Here is a 22,006-nt window from a genome sequence, read left to right as displayed (position 1 = left end):
GGTAAGTCAAATTGCATTGTATTTCCAATTACAATGTATACATAATAATTCGTTTTCCTGACATGAAAACATATGCCCATACTGCCAAGATGTCTGTGAAATCCAGTACACTCAGTAGCATGAGTAATAGTTCCCACACACCATAAGGAACAGGCAGTAAGAGGGTGTGAGTGAAAGACCAATTATATCATGCTTTGTTTTGGTTGGAGGCTCCTATTGTCTTCTTTTGCATTGCCACTGATGAAATTACGCAACTAACAATGAAATTCTGGTACTGTGAACATACTCCAAATCAGAAACAAGTCAACCCTTACACAAACGCAAAACAATAATAAGATAACAATAACAAAAATAGCTGCATAAATAATACATTTTGATTGAAAAATGTTAATATATGTATATATGTGTATATATACACACACACAAACACACACACAATAATACTATCTAATAATACTATCTTGTTACATGTTACTTTTAATACAGATGAACATTTTTCACAATACAGACAATTAGCTAAATGAATAGAGTACAGACATATTGCATTCCCAGATACTCCATAAAGTTAAGAGCTTACAAATGTGTTATTGCTGGAGGTTATCCACGAATGTAAAATTTTAAAGCGCAAGTCACATTTAATTTTGATTCTCTTTTACTACACTACTTAATTCCTCATAGTGATGTGGTTGTAATGAACTGTTCACTGCCTCGCATACTATTAACCTTATGAACCTTCCTTTGCTTTATCTCTTCGTTTTAATTGGTCTTTTTCAAACTGTGGCTTTAAAGTTGTGTGAATGGTGAAGAGTGACCTTGGGTTTGTCTAAGCAGCTTCGTGCTCCTCATCGTCAGTGCGTGTTATTGTGAATAAGAGGCGTTTTTCCTGTGCCATTTGGCTAGCACTTTGAAGCAGCCCTGGTGGAGTTCAGAGTGCATGCAGCAGGACATGTTGTTGTTTAGCTCCTTTGGGAGAGCAGCCTCTATCTGTAGCGCTGTTAACACCACGCTGCCGTGTCCACAGACCCCTTGGGATTACACCCAAGACCTGCTAACATGGAAGGGTCACACCATTAAGAGTAAACAGCCAGGGGTCAGCAGTCTTTAGGGGTTTAGTTATACCTTTAGTGACACTATACAGGACTTTGAAAAATATTATTCAACTATAACTGTTTTTGATTAAATTAATTTTATTACCTAACTGTGCCCATATGAGGCAAATATGTTCAAAGCAAATGTTTGAGTTGCTGGATTTTGTTTAGGATTTATATCAAAATACAGTGTACAGGTATTATTTGCTAAAATTATGATGTTTGTGATGTTTCTCAGTTCTATACTAGTGGATTTTCCTCTGAGGTGCTTAGGCAGTAGACAGCACATAAAATATACAATGATTTGGTGTTTACTGTGATCCCAAACCAGATGATGAAAGGAGGCTGTCAGAGAAGGTCGCCCTCTGCAATGGACTGTGGGGCCCTTGGGAGTAAGGTTTAGTGTTAATTGTTTTACTGTCACTCATTAGACTTTAGTGGTGCAGCAGTGAGCAGAGAGTCCATAGATGAAGCTGTTAATCAGCAGTGATGGAGCGACTGGTCAGGGCTGCTGCCCTCTGAGGCCTTTTATCTGACAGGTTAAAGACATTACCCACTGCAGCAGGACACGGTGCATTACATCACTCAAACACTTAGCAACATATTGATTCATGTTGTCTGTTAGCCGTCACAGATACGCTGCAGCGTGCTTGATATCTACTGTGCTATCACGATGTTTAGCCCGCTCAATGACAAATTCACATTGACCCATGCTTCGGTTTATTGTACTTTATAACCACAACAAATGCACTTCTGCGAGAAACAAATTGGCATTATCAAGCCCATCGGCTACAGCGCCTTGTTTATTTTTCAAAATGTGTGCAACCTTTTCCCTGGGTCTGGGGCATATTTGTCTTGGTTTGACACGCGGCAGTGACAGCTCACTCAGCGCATGGCTCAGTCTGACAGATAACAAGACGCTTGTGTGATCTTATACTCTGTGAAACATATAAATAAATATACACCTGACAGTAGCAGCACACATGTTTAAGGCTCTGCAGCAGGTCACCTTGGTCTACAGCACAATGTCATCTCAACATAAAAAAACTCATGCGTCCTCACACCAGGCCCTGAATTTATATCACCTCTTCAATCCATAAAAACTTTAACACTGTGGTGTGAACTCAGTATGGCTGTTCACTCAGGTCTGAACTGAAACATATCAGTTGTTATTATTCTCAAAACCAAGTCAGAAATAGTAAATATGGCTCTGAGTTAAAAAATGTCTCTTTAAAAATAGCACACATATACTTTTATAATACACGGATCAGTGGTGGGTGTTTCCAAATAGTGAAGACAAAAAACATACAGATTATTTAGTCAGAAAAATACTTGATTACATTTAATGATCTTTTGCTGGCATGCTAGCTAGTTGACTAAGAAAAGGTGCATAGCCTGTTTCAGTCTGCATTCAAATAGCATGTGGCATTTCTAGTCCGAATACTAAAATGCAGTGTTTTTTTGTTATCCATAAAGAATACAGTCCTCCTGGCTCTTTTGTATTTTTCTGTTTGGAAGTGGCATAGTGTTGCATGTATAAATAAGCATAATAATGATGAGACTGTGCAGGGATGAATCACCTTGGCCCACATTCAGGGACTGTTTATGTGAACAATATCATACATTTAGCTTGTGTTGTTTCTTGTGTGTATACAGTTGAACACGGACACATATTTGGCTGTTGTGTTAGCGATCCCTTTTTGGCGTGGATGTGAAAGTGGACAATGTGGAGAGGAAATCCCACCCACTGTTTGTCCACTCAGTGTCTGTGCTGTCTTCCTGCCCTGGGACACACAGTACAATACAACAAGGTGCCCTTTGCTGTTTATTGCGTGGTTTTAATGCACCCCAGAGCTGGGCTGAATTTTAAATAGAGCTCCAATGACATTTTTAGAGATGGCTTGCTCAGGTAAAAGACTAGGGACTTTCTTCTTCAAAAAGAGCCATCTTAATTTATTTTGTGTGACACATACTCCTGGAGAATTATTAATAGCTCAAAGCGCCATTGTAAAGTGGTGAGTTATAAAAATAAACTCTGGTCCTGCCCAAGGAATATTGAAAACAGAAAGATCTGAGATGGCTTCATGTTACTTCCACAAAAGACAGTAAGGTATGAAGTGTGATATATTGCTGAAAGAAATATAGATGTTAAACGATAATATTGAAACTAATTTATACCACTGACACATTAAGAGCAGATTTAAACCAAAAAACTATTCTAACTCATGAGCTGCAATAAATAAACAGCAGAATGAAATGCTTTAGTACTTAGTTTGTGTCTGCGCTGAGTCACAAAAGTTTTATATTCAACATTTTATGGTATCATATACCCAAAAGAAATGACCAAAAATGTCCCAGTAGTGCAAGAAAATGTGCACACCATAAATATTAACCCCCAAACATATAGTTCCAGCTTTCATATATTCAACAATATGTCAATTTATTAATTATGGTGACTTTAAGGCAACAAGTGTATGCACCATGAGGGGTCTAACTATGGGCTTCTGTTTAGATATGTCCAATGCTTCCCATGTGTTGCCATTAATTGGTTGCCACACCTCTGCTGCACCATTCCTGATCTCCAGGAAAAGCTTCCAGTGGGAAGAGCCTTTAAGGGATTATTCTTTCCTGATTTATATCAGTCACACATTTCATAACAATGTGATTAGTAGCTATCACACAGCATAATAGTATTTTTCAATAGTAAGGAAAAGGTTAACATGTAAATACCACTATGTCATTTTCAACACAAAATAATCATAGTATCTTTGAATTTGTGGTCTTACATACAATTTGTTTTAAAGATAAAGTCTATTCTGTTGAAACTATCAAGTAAAGAACAAATTTGTCCTGTTTATGTAATGCTTTCTGTAGCAATACTTAATCAATTGTATATATGAAATCTAGTTTCAGTAGTTTTGGTAGGCCTGTCATGACAAATACTGTATCGATTTATTGTTAGAGAGATACAGTATTGCAGATGGAACAATAATTGTACCCTTTTATTTGTACTAATGGAAGTTTTTGCTTATTTTTTCTGTGGTATGATACAATTTGTGATGTAGAGAGTTGAATTATGAAACTAAAACTGTCCAGTCAAATTACTAGGTGTACTAAGTGTTTCTGCTAATTATTCATTGCAGTTCATGTTTTTAACAATATTGTACATTTAGAACACTTGGGATAACTCTGCTTTAGAGTTTGGTTTCAATATTATTGTTAATTTACGTGTATTTACTTCAGCTTTATGTAGGTTTTGGTAGATTAGTTTGGACATACATTGCATTTTTGACACCCATATGCCAAGTAAACTACAGATCATGGCAATAATATTAAATGTATCTGATCTCGACAGCAGTGAAACTCCAGTAGACTGTTTTATCGGCACAACAGTAAATCTCTTTTATGGGGTGATGTGGAAAGCCAACCTCAGAGCGCGCTGTGTCTGTGTCAGCATCACTTCCTCACGATGTCTTTTGAAAACCTAAAGACAACAAACATTTCCTGCCGAGTCGTGTGTGTCCGAGTGCCACATGAAGAGGAAGCACAGGTCAGAGGACACCGCTGCTGTTTCTGCTTTTCTAAATCACTACAAGATTGGACTGTGTTTAGGGAGATAAAAACAAACTATTTCACCACCAGCTGATAAGACATGTCCTGCTCGTGACTGTCCTCTAACCAGCAGAGGGCAGTGTCTCAAAAAGTCTTTGCACTTCATAAATTATGAACTTGCTTTTCATGGACAGTTAAAAGAATTGTTGTATGTACATTTTTTCTGCTGCCTGAGAAATTGACTTTGTCTGGATTCACTGACGTTTTATTTATTCAGTTCAGTTGTATGGACAATATACAGGTTCTTATTGTGTGTTCCAAAACTAATTGTAGATTTTTCTTAAGAAGTGAGTACATGACGCATAATGATTCATAATAGTTTGGGTTTAGTAAAGTATATTACTATTACTATTACTTGTTCAATCTTTCAATAGGTGATTGATGCAACAATATTTTGAGGCTCAGTATTTATCATAGGTACTTGTTATAATTTTGTGTAGTGGTGCTCCGATCAATTTGCAGCCAATCAAGGCAAAAATAATGTGATAGTGATCAGCAAAATGGACCAATCATACATACTGATCACCCACATAGGCAACTGATGGACAGACAGAGGCGCATTATCTGCTTAAACTGTCATAAAAATTTCATTGATGCTATAACGTTTTGGTCCAACTTCATATCATCAAAAGTCTGTGCATTTTTTCAAATAATAAAATACTTTGCATCACAATAGCCAAGTGCATGTGATCGGTATTGGCCCATCAAAAATTCTGATGACCTTTTAAGATAATATATAATAATTTACTTTGTTATTTAATATACTGAACATTAAAAACAACTACTTGGATTCTCTTGCTTTAGGGTTGCTGTGTCAGTGGCATGAAGTAGTTTCAATATATTTTAGCATAATATTTTCTGAAGCCATGTCATGCTTCAGAATGTGTTATTGTGACAGGCCCAGAGATAATTAATGGTGGCGGAGCGTGCAGTCCCCCTGTCTCTGTGTTGTGTTGTGTAGTTGAGGCAATGTGCCGTCTTCTGCAAACTTGAGGTCAGTAAAAGCCAAAGGGTCTCACACAGTGTCAGTGGCTCCAACAAAAGTACTTCTAAAGTAGCACACATGGAGGTATCAGTGAATTGGGACCATACACTGTTTAAAGAAGTAGACTAAGGGAGTGTGATGTCACCCATAGTGCTCGGCTCCAGGCAAATGAAGCTCATGTGACCTGCAATTATAGGTGCGAATTTGGAGTAGAGTTCCATATTTATATACGGACAAAATTGTTAAATAAAAACACCAGGATCACGTAGAGTCTGTTAGTATGAACATTTTAAGACCAAAATGATCATGAGTAACGGTTTCAAAGAGAGGAGTGACAGTTTTTCAGTGTAAAGTAATTTGGAAACGTTGTCAAAGGAGCTAGAAGTGCCCCCATGCTCCTATCTGGAATGAGCCTCATAGCAGGTTAGATATGTCCATTATAGAGTCTATGATTGGGACCTCCATGTCAAAAAAATAAAATAAAAAAATAAAAAATTCTAACTTTTGACCTTACAGTGTCGTCATTTGTCAATCACATGATAATGGCCAGACTGCTTTAACATTCCAGTTCATGGCAAATTTTTATTTAAAGATGCACTATGTAACTTCTAAGGTGGAGTGTCTGCTACATTCTTGTCTCCATGGAAATGATCTTTCTTTGCTTGGAATGTTCCACAGTATGGCATATCTGCCTTGCATTTGTTCAATTACAGGTGTTTTATAGCTCAAAAATACTTTAAACATGAATTCTTTCCATGTGCAGGCGTGTTTCTCCATAAATCTGATCATTAACTTGTCTCCATTGTATTACCCAGTTTATTTCTATATTGTTAAATAATCAAGGCAAAACAGTAATATTTCCATGGAGGTCAGCAGTTGGCGGACCCTAGACTAAAAAAATTACACAATGCACCTTTAAATTTGAATTGCATGTTTTCAATGCAATTGTGAATCAGAAAATACAGTTGGAAAGACACAGTGCCATCCTAAGCTTATTTAGCTTAGTTATTTTACATTTTACAAAACAATTATTACTCCGCTGTGGTGTAATTGAAAAGCCAGTGTGCAAATGATGTTGCATAGTTTGTGCTGGCTGTACGGTAGCGTACGGCTCCAAAGATGTGTATTCTTCTGTGTCGTCTCTCTGCTTGAGCTGCCTTTGCCTCAGAGAACCTAATCAAGTTGTTGGTCTCCAAATTAAATCTGGAGCTCGTTTGTGACCTGAAATATGCCCCCATCCCATCTGCGGCAGTGGAGTCCTGAACACTGGCTCTTATAGTGCTTTGTGTGTGTGTGTTTTTGTGTGTGTATGTGTATGGGCATGAGTAACAAGAACCAGCTGCTCCTCCACTATTCCCTATTTTAATCAATGAGTCACGTTTAATCTTAAGATATTTATATAACATGACACATCAGTTTTCATTTCGTTGTGGCAGCTTTAACTACTTTTTTTGGCTAAATTTGGGCATATTTAGAAAAAATGGCTAGTTCATGTCTTAGGAGACATGCAAAATTATGTGATGATCTTGTATCAGCCTCACGTCTTCTTGAACTGTGAAATGTTATGAAAAACCTTATACAACTGTTATGTGTTATTATTACATCACCATCAGTGTAAGTTAAGATAACATGCACTTTCAGTTAGGGCTGAATGATTTGGGAAAAAATCAAAAACACGTCCAGAAGAATTGACAAAAAGGCTCAAATGTGAACTGACATGTGAATTAATTCAAAAATCACAATTCAGAACATGTTTGTACAGATCTAAACTACACGGTTAGCAGTTTTTATGCAGAATAAAACGGGATATTATGTAGTTTTTGAAGAACATTTTGTTACATTGCAGCCTTTGTGATTTGCTTTTTGTGTCCATTTAAATTGTAATTTCGATTTGATTACAGTTAGGGGTCTAATGATATCCAAGTCTCACGGTATGAACCTCACGGTATGATATTTATTGCAATATTGTGGGAGAATGCACGATATGGTGGGGAGGCTCATGATTAGGGATGTGACAATATCCAAATCTCTCGGTACAATATTTATTAATGTTAATATGCTACTTTTTCCTCTTAAAATGCCTTGACAAGACTTAATCCAAAGAACTAAGACTTAAAAGTGCTTAGAACTGTTATTTCTTCTTGTAGTATACAAAGGATAATGGTCTATGTTTTTCCCTCTGTCTTTTTTTAACTATTGCTGCACAATAATTCTTAATTTAAGCAAAGAGGCTTATGATTCGATATTATTGTGAGAACTTTGACGATACAATATCAAGATATTTCGGTTATTATTACATCCCTAATTGCAATTAATCTTGCAGCCCCACTAGGCCTATTGCGATAATTACTACATTATTGTCCAGTATATGAAAGATTTAAGTCATAAAAGGTTGAATTAATAACTTCAATGACTCATTATAGTGTTTAATTTTTAATTATTGCATTTCATGTTTTTTTTTTTTTTTTTTTTTTTTTTTTTTACAATATTGTCTATTTAGATGAATTTTTTATGGTTTAAATCTGCTCTTAGTTTATTGTGTCAGTCAGTGGCACAAATTACGTTCAGTATCATCGTTTATCATCTACAGTATATTTCAGCAATCTATCACATTCCAAAACTTTTTTATGATGACAGGGCTCTCTGCTAGTTATATTCATCATAATAATATAATTTTCTTGCACCAGTTTGAAATTCAAAAGAAGAATAGTCTTCTGCTGATGCTTGTGTGAACTGGAAGACAAAACTGCCAGTCTCCCACACAGATCTGGAAAGACATAATACGAGTTAGTTGAAAGCAGCCCAAGCACAGAGCCACCTACTGCACATACACAACACCCACAGACGCTGGCACTAATGAAGGTTGTTCCCCGTCAAAGCAGCGCAGGATTCCCTCTCTGACTGATGACTCACGGAGCTGTCTCTGCTCCTGTTTGTGCATCATTACTCACACCGATGCGTTACCTTTATTACATTACAATCGTGTGGCGGAGAGAGATACCTGCCGAGCATCCAAACACAGTGTCAGTGTTAAACAGAGCTAAAGTGATGATTATGTGAATAGAGCTATGGCATGTTGGCATCCTAATAAGGTGCACATAGGTCTGTCACGATAACATGTTTTCAAGTATGACATATTGCTACAGGGAAATATTGCAATAAGTGATACTACTGAAACTGACACAATTAAAATAAAGCAGGATAATCCCAGTAAACCATATTTTAAATAGGCAGTATAAAAGGCCTGAGCTGCAACAAATAAACAGTAGAATGAACCAATAATTAGTGATAGAAGTTATTTATTCTATTTTCTACAGTTCAAGTCACATTACACAAAAATGGGAAAAATGTCCCCACTATTGCAAAGAAAATGTACATGATAAATATTGAGCCCCAAAATATATGGTTTTTGCTTTTAAATATTGACCGATAGTTGTTCAGCACTCATATGACGTCTGCCACAAGGGCAAAGGGACGCACTGCAGCAGACTATACAGCACACCTCCAACTACACAATATTACAATAAACATCTTCCGGCATTACATAATAACCTTTGAAATTATGCAATCATGGCCATTATCATCATGAAATACTGCATGGGAAATGATATGGTAAGCACAGTTTAAGTAATGCATTGTACATTTCAACACTTTGTAATCAGCTGTGATTCATAACAAAACAGCCACATTCCTGAATACATTATTTTTATGTACCAAGCGATCTAATCGAGTTTCGTCGGATGAATATGGAAGATATATTAATGTTGGCCATTAAAGCATTACAGTGGGATTTTACATTGCATGATTAAATTAGTTGCTTTGATTACTTAAACCTTGTAAAATCATTAGCTCATTTAACTGTAATCATTTAGACATTTTTGTCTAAGCTGTTCTTAAAGAAGATATGTTTTTCCCCTTCGATTTGGTAGTACAGTTAAATGAACACACACTTGTGCACTATGTACATTTTGTTATGTTATTTGATCTTGAATCACTTGATAATAGAAACAAGTCCATTGACTTAGTTCAAAACTGCAGAACTGATTGTATAATACTGTGCCTGCCTCTGCATAGCAGCATTTTGTTGTATCAAGCAGTGCATTTTACTGTCTTTATTTTTGAAAAATGGCTGACACTGTTTTAATCCTATAACCTAGAGCCTAGATTTTACAGTGAAGTAGCGTGGGGAATAGGGGTAGGTGAAAACTGAATTTTTCTGAACTCTCAAGCCTCAAATGCAGGGCAATGCATAATGGATAGGTTACGTAAAGGTGAAAAACAACGCTAGTTAATTTTAAAATGTTTGCAGCATTCCAAACTTATTCCTCTCTTTCTTACCACATTCTTTACCGCATTGAATTTATTAGAGCTTTCACAAGTTTCAGAGGCCAGAGCGGTGTTTTTCTCATAACAACTTTTTTTTCTTTTTACTAACAACAACTAGCCTGCTAACTGCACACCAACATTACTTCCTGGTTTGCGGACAATAAAAATGCTTTATAGTTAGATGCAGGCAGCACACCGTAATCTTGTTTTGCCCAAAAAGAGCTTCTTTTACAATACATCTATAAGGACAAAACAAACTTTTACAAAGCTACATGGACACCACTTTAAACATGCTTGAAACAATCAATACAATTCCAAGAAAGTTTATACTACGGGAAAATCATTTTAAAATGGTTAAAAGCTTAAAACTGTTCTTATAACTGATTTCAATAATATGTTTGAAATTCTTCTTGTATCATTTTAAACTGTTATTTCTTGTGGCTCTATTGAATCTGCAGGATTCACAGGGGGCACAGGGCCAGGGTCCGAGCTGCTCATTACTGTGTGCTCTTTAATCTGTGGTGGTGATTCAGCACTCACCAATACACACCCCCACAGACACACTCTCACACACGCAAACACGCTCACACACAAACAAACAAACAAACACACACACACTCCAGGCCGGGAGCTTCCTGGAGCCATTCACTGTGATAACTGCTGCCATAGAGAGGCTGCCCTGGGCACTCCACATCACACGGACTACACCAGCCTGATACACACCACTGCAAATGTGAGAGCACCACTCTACCTGTGGATACCTCTAGGGCAGGACTAGATATTTCATTGCACACTACTATTTAAGTCAGTGCCATTTAATGCAATCTGTCTATGGGAAAATAAGAGCTACTGAGTAAGAGCATGTCTGCTGTAGAAAACACACTAGATGATGACTGACTCCTTTTTACCGCTTGTTGATCTTGTCACAATTTACGTGAGGAGGAAGTTCAGCAGTGACAATGTATCTCTGATGGACACTGAAATAATACAGTGGAGTGTACGAATGTCACTGTTACTACATGAAATACCTTAAAATCCCTCATTATGTACTACTAATAAAAACACATAGAACAGTGATACAGTTTGGTACTAGAAGCAAGTTGGCCTAGTGCATCCATTATGATGCACTAGCTCCACATGTTTGGACAGTGTGTGTGTGGGTGTGTGTGTACGTATATGTGTGCATGTGTCCGTGTAAGTGTGTGTGTATATTTAAATGAGCTGTGATGCCCCTTGTGTTTAAGCACACGTCTATATCCAGATGCCAAAGCCGCAGGTTGGCGCAGGGCGAGAGGTGTCCCGCAGGGGCCCCATGCTCCTGTGTCTCTGACTGACGCATCCCTCCTCACAGAGCCCGGGGCCCACAGCACACACAGTACTCACAGCACACACAGCACACACAGCACACACAGCACACAGCCCTATGCAAATCAATGACCTTTCACTCAGCATTTACATCACTGTGGGAAAATAATGCTTTGAACGCCTCCATATATGGCTTCAAGTTTGATCAATCTAACGAAGGTCTTTATGAGAACATTATTTGTAATACATTATGCTGTCATGATGAAATAAGCAGTTGAGAAAACTCACAGATTAGACTGGAGAGATGCTATTATTTATCTAATGCAGATCATACATATTTATCTGCTATGACCTTTAAGATTTAGAGATATAATAGCAATGTAAATCTATGAATGAATCATGAATTAGAGCAGCATTAAGGACATTTTGAGTCTGAGTGAATATTTTGGATGATTTTTGGTCAAAGTGTGCATCATGTGTCACAGCAGATTGTCTCCACCAGGACCCTGTCACTTGAGGTTGGTTTAACGCATTAATCATCACTAAACATGAGACACACAAGAGGAAGCAGAGCGAGGTTGTGAAAGGTACGCTTCGCCCTCTTTCCACCGCACTGTTCACAGCAGTACAATACACAGCTAAAACACTTCCTGCTGCTGAAGAGAAGGAAAGACTCCGTACTGTTCTGAGCTGTCATGTGCCTTTGTGTGGTGCCACAACCTTCAAAGTCAGTTTGAAGAAAACTGTACACTGCTTTGTTTTTACCTTGAAGAATGATCAGATCAATAATAAAAAAAAAAAATCATGAAAAACATATTTAACAAATTGATCCATAAATTATTATTGAAGATCTCTGCAGTGTTTATTATTAAAGATTATTAAAAGGAGGGAATGTTTTATTTATATATAATAAAACAAACATAATACCAAAACAAACATTTATCTTCTGCTAGTGTTTTTAGCATGTCCTGTTTAAATAGTGGGTGAGGTGGTTACACCCACTGGTAATTACTAAACATACACAGTTTCATAGTTTATCTGTAGCCTCTTGTGTTGTTCACACTGTAGTGAGTGTGTGAATAGCCTGTTGCTGCACCGTGCATCACTTTGACATTGAGTTTGAGTGCAGTCAGAGCCGAGCGCAGATCCAGATGTGAGAGGATCTGTGGTCACATGGTCGGAGTGGACGCTGCCCAGGTGTGTCACATGTTGCATGTGGGGCTGTGAGCAGTTGCTCAGAGCTGGGAGGTGTGTCGTGACGCCTGCTTTGGCTCTGTGAAGGAGACTCACCATAGGCTGCTGAGTGGTGGGCTGGAAACAGAACGTAGAAGCCTCTAGGACCCAGCGGACAGACGGAGCGCAGGCAGCCTGAGCGGCTGAGTCACTGCATGTGTCTGAGGCAGTCAGAAACAGAGCAGAGCAGGAGCAGAGGTGATCTCACACTCATCAGCACAGGATAACACAACCATGATGGGTTGACTGGGGGAGCGCTCCAGAGGAAGTGTGCATTCGGCCACCGCTCGCTCTGCCATGGAGACCAACAAAGTTCTTCATTTTGTGCCTTCGGGTAAGTGCCCAGAGCTGCTGTGCTGTGTGCATGCGTGTGCGCTCCATGGGAGAACCTTGGGGTTCCCTACCTGTAACCTGAGAAGCCCAGTGAAAACAGGGCACTCCGCGCGGCTCACAGGGCAGATGTTTGACTGTGCACGCTCCCGCTCTCCCACTCATGTTTTTCTGCTTTTCTTTCCGTGTAGTTTGGAATGTGGCAGTCTCCATTAGTGCCCAAATTCCTGTTTTCAATTCTTGTTTCAGAAGAGGTCGGAGTTTTGAAGTGCTTAAGAAATCCAGATGTTTTTGTGCATTTTTGAAAGCGAATATGCTTCCTTTTTTTCTTTTTTTCCTTGTTTATATGTGGTATGCGACAGGAGGGCTTCCTGCGTCGTAATTCTTCAGATGAAGAACTAAGCCTTGAGAGATCAGGCTTGCATTTGAAACCCACCCAGAGACCGTCAGTCTACCTGTCGAACATGGACAGCTGGAATGCACTGAAATCAGGCGCAAATGCACTTTTTCATGTGTTGCTGACAGGGCTCGTGCAGGGGCATGTGAAGGGTTAACGGCAGCAGAGGAAACAGCTTGCATAGATCTTTGTGTTGTGGGCTTTATTATCTTTTTCACTGAAGGACAAATTGAAAGAAGAATGTGTTGCTCTGTGTCAGCGTGTGTTGAGCTCCCTGCAACATGTGTGAGCTGGAGACACGCAGCAGTAGATTAGTGTTGGTGGCAGTCACAGGAGACCTTGCTCCTCTGAGACCCAGAACCCATTTGGAGGTGCGATGCTTTAGCCCCACTTTCATTTTGTCTGGCCCATCTTTGTCTGATCAGGACCTAATATGGCATTGTTCTCGCTCTGTGGGTTTGTGTGTTGTGTTGAATACTGTTCTATGCATCACTAAGTAGAAATGATGGACATGGCCATGGCTCGTCCTCTGAAGAGTCATTTGCATTCATTTGGTTATGAGCTGATTAAAGGTGGATAGAGCATATTTGATCCTGGCAGCAGAGCTTGTTATCAAGAATGAAACATGCTCAGAGCCTTCAGTACGTTTGATGGAGACATTTTGGATTTGTTCAAATGGAATGGGTCTGCGTTATTATGTCTTTGAACCTAACCTTGACTATAAATCTATACACATTGGCTTTTTGTCCTTAGACAGCATTGGAAACCATCTAAATCAATTTGAAGGAATGTCTGTTAATCATGAAATCAATGTTGGAAAATTGCTGGGAAATCCAAATTTGCTTGGAGAAGAATTTGACAAGTCATAATACTCGATGACAGATATGCACTACGTACGGTTTACTGTGTTTTATTTCCTAGCTAGCTTTGTTTCTTTGCAGACCTTATAGGATTATTTTAACGTATAACAATATTTATAATTTATTATAAATATTTCAAATATATATATAATGATCATGTTGAACACGGTGCACACAGTTACATTGTACACACAGTTACACAGTGAGCACAGTTACAGTTACACAATGCACACAGGTACATTGTGAATACAGTGACAGTTACACAGTGCACAGTTACACAGTTATATGGTGCACACACTGAACACAGTGAACACACAGTGAACACAGTTACAGTGAGTAATGTGAGTGATGGTTCTGTCATTATGTGAGGAAACCTGCTGACAGGTGAAGGAGCAGCTGGCGTCGTGGGAGGAGGTCAGGAGACGGGGGAATCACTTGATGCTCTTGTAAATGAGCACACGGCTTCCTCATGTAATTACACTGGGATGATATTGCGGCGAGTTTTCACACATTCACCTTTAGAGATGCCGTAGAGATGCTCAGAAAAATGCCAGCTGTCTTTAAAAGGTGCAGCGTGGCTAAACTTGAGCTTTGGCTTTGGGAATAAGCTCTTTCAGATTGACTGTATTTCCCTGGGGTTTTGTTCACGATTCATTACATTTCATAAAGGGATTACTCCGAGCTGCAGATGAGCAGTAAGTCATTACAGTATCATCAGTATTAGTGACTATTGTAATGGCATTCATTGCTATTATGACCGGGAAATATCATGACATTTGAGATTTTGCTCATTTACATACTAAATGGTGTTTAATGACACACAAATGGAATTCCTACCACCAGGGGTCTCTCAGCCAAATCAGTAACAAGAGATGTACTTGACCAGTCAAATAAAATTGCTTGTAATACTTCATCTTTAGTCAAAAAGGTGTTTTCATAAAAAAGTATTCGTTCTTGTGATACTTTAGTGTATTTCTTTCGTGGAATAATTCTAAACTAAATGAATATAGATGACTTCTGACTCTCAAAATAGTGTGATGAAGATAAATGTAGTCCTTTTTTAAGTGTGTGTGCCAAACCCATACTCTTCACTCAGTAAGTCAAGTCAAGCATTCATCTTTAAACACAATTGAATTGTAGAGGTGCTTTTTTAACTGGTTGTCAGCTCTCGGACACAGAGGAGTGTAATGTGGTGCCGCTGGTCTCTTCATGTGTGAGCGACAGACAGGCTGATTAGCAGCATTGCAGCTGTGACCCGTGCCCCTCACATCAGCATGGAGGCCACACTGCGTCGCCGTGTGAATTAGCAGTTGGACCATGTGGAAGTGGAGGTGTGCGCCAGGCAAGATGGATGACGCCTGTGTGCTGTAGAAGTGACAGTGATCTCTGATCAGTATTCACCGCTGGCAGCAGATCGCAGAAGCTCCAGCACCCAGCACACCATCTGGGCAGAGGAGACACACACATGGACAGACAAATTATTATACACCCCCTGTCCACACACACAGACACACACAGTGACAGACACATGCACTGTTACACACAGACACACACACACACACAGTGACAGACACACCAGGCTGGAGCACTAGCATGTTTACTCCTCATCAGCACCACACATCTTCTTCAGCTGTTAATATCGAGCTGTAATGATGTTTCTGGTTCAGAGCATATTGACATTTAAAATATGGCCAACTGTCTCTGAGGAGTTAGTGTGGAGTCATGATTTAGTAGCTTTTTCAATAAGCAGGTCTGTGGATGGAAGTGCTAGGTTCTTAAATTGTTTAATATACTAATAGTTTATTATATTAAATCATTTTCGGTTTTATAATGTTTCACTTTGCAATCAGCACTGAGTCGACATTTAGTCAAATACTAGCATCGAGATCAGCTGCAGTTCTAGCTTGTGCCCACGATGCTTGTGATTACAAACACAACTGACGGCAGCTGCATAATTTGTTGGTTTACACGAACACAACAATTATGTGGACGTGTCAACACAGACACTTATCATGCACAGTTCAAGGAGCATCGTGAAGACCAGACTATATATTACAGCCACAGCTCACTGCCCCCTCTGCTGTCTGTATGTCTCTCTTTAACCAGTGCTGTATCTCCTACACACGTTCAGACATTTTATCTAAATATTGTTTCCACAGAGCTGGCAGTGTGGCGTATCATGTCACAAATCACTTTGCATTCCTCCACATAACAGAGCTCATTTGCATAAAGGAGACAGAGAGCACAGACACCGCAGGAGTGTGCTTTAAAATAGGATTCAGACAACAAACTGCTACACAATGTACCTACAGAGGTTAAGGTTGTGTGGGTATTATGTCATTTTGTTCTGTTTATGATGTTATGTTATATATGTCTAAAGCCATCCCACAAGCAGCACTTTCTATTGCTCATATTTTTTTTTTTTTTTTATAAGCATCCGCCAAGATGATTGCATATTATAAATTATTATTGGAATTTGATGTGATTTGATGAAGAACAGCAAATCCATAATGGTACTCTCAAATAAAGTATTTTTTAAAGATTCTTTATTACATAAAATTGATTCTTGTGAGATTTAAACCTTGTTACAGTTTTGAGCTTTGGAGGTGTAGACAGACTGATAATAAAGGATTACTCAAACATGTTTTTGATGAGGTAGAAAAATTTTCTGTTCCACCTTGTGATACCATGTAGTAGTAGTTTTCAAGTTGACAGCGACTTTTACCTTTTGTTCAGTAGAGATGGGCAATTCCAGAGCTGAAATCATTCAAGTGATTCTAGTGAAGGTGTATGGAGTTTAAACACACTTTACAGTTGAGCACTTCCTGTATTACCACATGACATCTCAAGGTGGAACTGAGTGTTTTCCATTTGAGAGAAGAACTCTGCCTAAATATGCAAGGTTTGTGTGTTAAATGTGTGAATGAAGCAAAACTTTATGTTTGTGATGAGGAAAATAGCAGTGTAACATAGATTGTAAATTAGCATAAGATAGGCTCATTAAGGAATGAGTACAGGGCTAAATACCGTTGCATAATAACTAAACGTAAGGCTTTCTTTTGTCTCTGCAAATGTTGAATGATGATTGGCCGAAGACTGTCATGTTGCTAGAACATGATCTATTTGCACCTAAACAATGTAAAACCACAAACTGAGCTAAAAGGGTTGTGGCTTGTATTGCTTAAGACAGGTGCCAATTCAAAATGTAGCTTCAGATGATCGCACACCAAATGGGAAACTAGATGCTTTGCAGTTGTAACACGTGTGAAAACAGCACTTCCTGTTGCTAGATCGGTAGCACTAAAGAGTCCTCACATCTTTAATTATTGAACACATTTTAATCAGCTCACACGGCTCTTGTTAAGTCGTGTTTCACTCTTAAATGTTTTTTTTTTACTGATGCTGGACTCATTGTGCACCATTAGGGACCACTTTAGAGAACGAATCCATGTCAGCCTTATCTGTGCTCTCGCTGTGGATTGTGTCACAGTCTTTAACGGTAAGGGGTTTCCCGCACAGTTATTAATGGGCTGCTGTTGTCTCAATACGGGAAGTCAATATCAAAGAATTAAAGAAAGGAACATAAATGGACTGGCTTTACATTTGACAAAACTGACTGCATTTCATGCCAGTACGAGGAAGAGGATAGAGAAATATTTCAAGGGAATTTGCAGTACTGGCAATTTTAGTTCATACCTAATATAAAAAATACCCAGACACTAGGCCTAATTGAAACTTAAACTATCAAGTAGATACACCCTGTACAACAGTACGGACATAAATAGAATACATAAAAAGGACAAATCTGACCTTTCTTGAATAGTTTTAGTGTGGTCTTCTTGAGCATTTATCAGAACTACAACCACATGACAATATAAAAAAAGCCCATGTGAAACTTGAATTTTATGGTCTGAAAAATCGTGTGCTTTTTTGTAGTTGTGGAATCAAATTTGGTCTTGGGCCTTTTCCATTATATAAAAATAAGTTAAATTTTTTGTATTGTGACAGTGTCTTTGCAAATATACAGTTCTGTAACACGAAAATTATGTATGTTAATCTCTACAGTCCAAGTGTTTTTTGCTTATCACACATTTATCACACTTATTACCCCCCATTTTCTTCTGAGATTAATCCTAAATCTGCATCTTAAATCAAAAGTTTCAATACTATGCACCATGCACTGTAGGATCTATGAAAACAAACTAGCTACCAAATATTCATTTTAGACTTAGGCAAACTTTATTGATCCACAAGGGAAATTATTTGGACACAGTGGGCCCCATCTTGCTCCCAATCTTAGCACTAGTGCTGTCGCTAAGGAGTGGGCATGTCCAGGTCGGGCAGGTACTTCGCTGCTGGAGGTTGGAGTGGGACAGTACAAGTACATGTATGGTGATAGCATCTGAACCAATCTGTGACTGCTGTGGCATTTAAAAACACTGCCACTGTGGGTAAAGTCTGCAATCTTTGCCTCATTATCAGGCAGCAAAGCAGAGTGTGGGGAAGAGTTATATATGTGACAATAAAACAGGTCCAGAGCCCCACGATGCAAGTACACACCAGTAGAGGCACCAGGAATATAGAATTTTGTATGGGCCATTATAGAACTGACTGGGTTTGTGTTCCGAACACTCCGCGCGCATGTGCGCCCCTCTCACACATGCACACATCAACCTTTTATAGTTTTATCTGTGTTTGTTTAAGACCAGTATCTATCTCATGCGCTCCCCATCCCACAGACCCGCTGCTTTCTCATACCCACTTCCGTCTGACCTGGCAGTCCACTCCCACGGACCCACCTGAGGTACAAGTGTCCACCGCTGCTGCAGCTGACCGTTCACATTCTCGTCTCACGGGTGTCCACTGCATTTGGTCCCACACAGATGGATGTCTCGCGGATTATGGAATATGTTTATTGTCATATAAGTGTTTCTGATGTTACCGCTTTGCGCACAGATATGATACGTGCATCTGCTCCTCTGTCACAGCTCTGAGCTGTCAGTGACTGCACACGCTGATCCCTGTCAGAGTCTGACCGTGCGAATCTGAGGAAATTGACATTGCAGCATTAGGAGTGCAGACAGAGTAAGAAAACAGCACAGGGTAAGAAAACAGGACAGTGCTGTAAATGGCCTCATGTGAATGAGCAGCTTGTTAAATGCTGTTTTTCAGTTGACTCGTTTAGTAATTATTTTTAAGATTCTGGCAATTCACTGAACACGCCACACCACGCCCTCGTTCTGCTCCGCTCCACCTGATATTCAGTTAGGGCACACCTCTTGTTTAGTGCTCCACATTACACATTTGCGCTAGTGCTAAGATTGGGGGCAAGATCAGGCCCAGTAGCTCACACATCACAATATAATATAATAACAAAGAGAAAAAAACGTATTTTAAAAAAACATGTATTGTGGTGCTAAATTTCTGTTGTAGATGAACCCGTGGCACATGTGTTCTCATCAACAGCTGCTCTAGAAATACCCTGCCTCTTCTAAGTGGTATTTAACGCGTTACTCCACAAACCTTTTAATTCCACGTGTCTTCACTGCTTTAGAGCTCCTTGAAATGGAAAGCATATATTAGCGTGGAGATGTCCTCTATTTATAATACCTATAAAGCTGTTTTTAAACACCACTATTCTACACAGAGGAACCAACAGCCCTGGCACATCTGAGGGCTGGTCCCATCAAGCTTTTATTACATAACCAGAATTATTGCCCTGTTTTATTCACAGAACTGCAACTGTTTCCCCTTCTGCTGTGTTTTTGTCCTCAGATTAGAAAAACATTAATGGATAATATAAGAAAAATAAGATTAAGTGTACATTACAGTGTCAATGTTATACACTTTAATTTAAGAGAGTCACATCTCATTCCCTTTTCAAATGTAGTAAATGCTTTTTGCACGGATTGTCGGCAGCTTTTGTCTTTTGCGAGATGAGCTCTTAAAGCTTGCACAGTCATCGTTGTGCTTTTAATCCCTTAATCTCATGTCAGAGATGATGCAGCCACTTTGAGTGGCCCCAATCTCTTTCTGCGCTGCGTTGGTGGTCGTCTGGAGCCGCTACGACAAGGCGCTTTGCTGTTGTGTAATTAGAAGCCACTTATTGCTGCCTTGGCTGTGTCGTTCAGCTCAGATCTTGAACGCTTCCTCTGTAGGTCACACTCACTTTCTTTGTTTCACTTCCTACTTCACAAAGTAACAGTACAGTAGCAGAGTCACGGTATTGTACCTTCAAACAATGTAGACTTCCAAAATCAAACCAAAATTATTACTTCATTGTATTACTCAACACAATGTAGTAAACACCATTGTCAAAGTTGCCATATTTTAGCCCTTGAGTTAAATTCTCCATTCCACTTAACATTCCTTATTAGGGTGAGGTACAATTAAATGGATCCTGGAAAAAAGGTTAAGGTATACAATATTTAATATTTAAATCAAATATTTATCATACCCACTTTGTCTACTAAGCAGAGCCAGCACAAATTAATAAAAAGACATTGACAAGCCCAAAGAAATACATGGAATTTATGAACATTTTAATTATGTTTTATTTATAGATAGCAATCAAATCTGCATAGTGAAAATGTACCCTCTGGCTACTGGTATCACAAATCAGGTATTGTTTTACGTTCCCCTTGGGCCAGATGCATTGTTGATATGCTACTGCAGACTGCATCATGTTGTGTCTTTTTACACGGACTAAAGCCATTCTGCCATGTTTTTCAGCTGTTTTTGTATTAGTGACTACAATGGTGTCATCACAGTTACAGTAACAGTTGGAAGGAGTGACCTCTCCACATTTTTTCAACCCAGAGGAACTCAGACAATTGTATAAAGTGTCTTTAATGTTCAAGGGAAAATACTTAGCCAGCATTATGTGATGTAATGTAGCCATTATAGAAAAGTATTGTCAGCCAGTCCCTTCCTACTTTCAATTGTAGGAGGCTCTGGAACAACCATCCTTATTTGTGACGTTCCAATTATAGACTGTAATTTGTACCACATGTCTCAAATGTGGAAGATAGCTCTCAAATGTACTTCTTTTGCCTCAGATACATAAGAGTTCAGTGCTTTGCTTGTTGATTCTGCAGATGTCCGCCACGCATTTCTCTGATTGGTCAGTCCAGGAGTCATTCACGCCAATCAGCAACTGGAAGGCGGGATACGGATCCAGACCCAAAAATCTCTGTAAATATTGTGAAAGCGTGCCTTCTTGTACGGCCAGGCAATTGTGGCAGAGCATGTTCTTCAAGTCTGAATGAGCATTATGAATCATAAAGCAAACACTAAATGAGTCACAAAAATGTTTTACTAAAATATAGATAAAAAAAAAAAGTATTGCTTTGTAACAGTTAAAGATGCTATGATTACCTGATTTAGATCCATTTTTTGTACACTGCTATGAATGTGCTTGTGTATGTGGTAAACAGTGTCCTTACAGATGCCATGGTCACATTGAGCTCGGCTCACAGCAAAGGCACAAAGCAGACGGTTTGCACAGACTGGCTGTAGTACAGTCTGACAGCTCGGAGCCTCCTCCAGCCTCTGTGTGGAGTGTGGAGTGTCTCCTCGTGAATTCTACACACACAATGTCCTCGCACGAGATGGAAATGTTCGGAGTGACATTCAGCCAGACTTTGTGCGGGCATTTTCTCTCCTGCTGCCTCAGATCGATTGGTTAGGAAACAGTGTGTGTGAGAGTGTGTGTGTGAGTGTGTGTGCGTGTATGTGTGTGTGGTTCAGTGGGGGACACCGCTAATGAAAAGCAGAGATGTGTTGTGGGAATGGCAGAGAGACTCCAGCACATACAGTAAAGAAAGAAAGAAAGAGAGAGGGTGCCAAAGCCGCTCGGAGACGGTGGCCT

At 39.2% G+C, this 22,006-nt stretch overlaps 1 protein-coding gene across 3 annotated transcripts in view; it reads left to right on the top strand.

Moving 5' to 3' along the window:
- The first annotated feature begins 12,537 nt into the window (after window positions 1-12,537).
- slc4a11 (solute carrier family 4 member 11) overlaps window positions 12,538-22,006 on the top strand; it is a 98,607-nt gene continuing 89,138 nt past the window's right edge. The window contains exon 1 of one of the 3 annotated variants that reach the window (XM_055158019.1): window positions 12,538-12,883. In XM_055158019.1, the coding sequence (XP_055013994.1) occupies window positions 12,847-12,883 (37 nt within the window). In that variant the 5' untranslated portion in view covers window positions 12,538-12,846. The remainder of the gene's footprint in view (window positions 12,884-22,006) is intronic. The other 2 variants (XM_055158015.1, XM_055158012.1) reach the window with 2 other exon arrangements.

This window comes from Boleophthalmus pectinirostris, unplaced genomic scaffold (assembly GCF_026225935.1).
Source record: "Boleophthalmus pectinirostris isolate CB_2022bp ecotype Guang Dong unplaced genomic scaffold, ASM2622593v1 HiC_scaffold_10, whole genome shotgun sequence".
In the NCBI taxonomy this organism is placed as follows: domain Eukaryota; kingdom Metazoa; phylum Chordata; class Actinopteri; order Gobiiformes; family Gobiidae; genus Boleophthalmus; species Boleophthalmus pectinirostris.
This window is presented reverse-complemented; position numbering and strand designations above follow the sequence as displayed.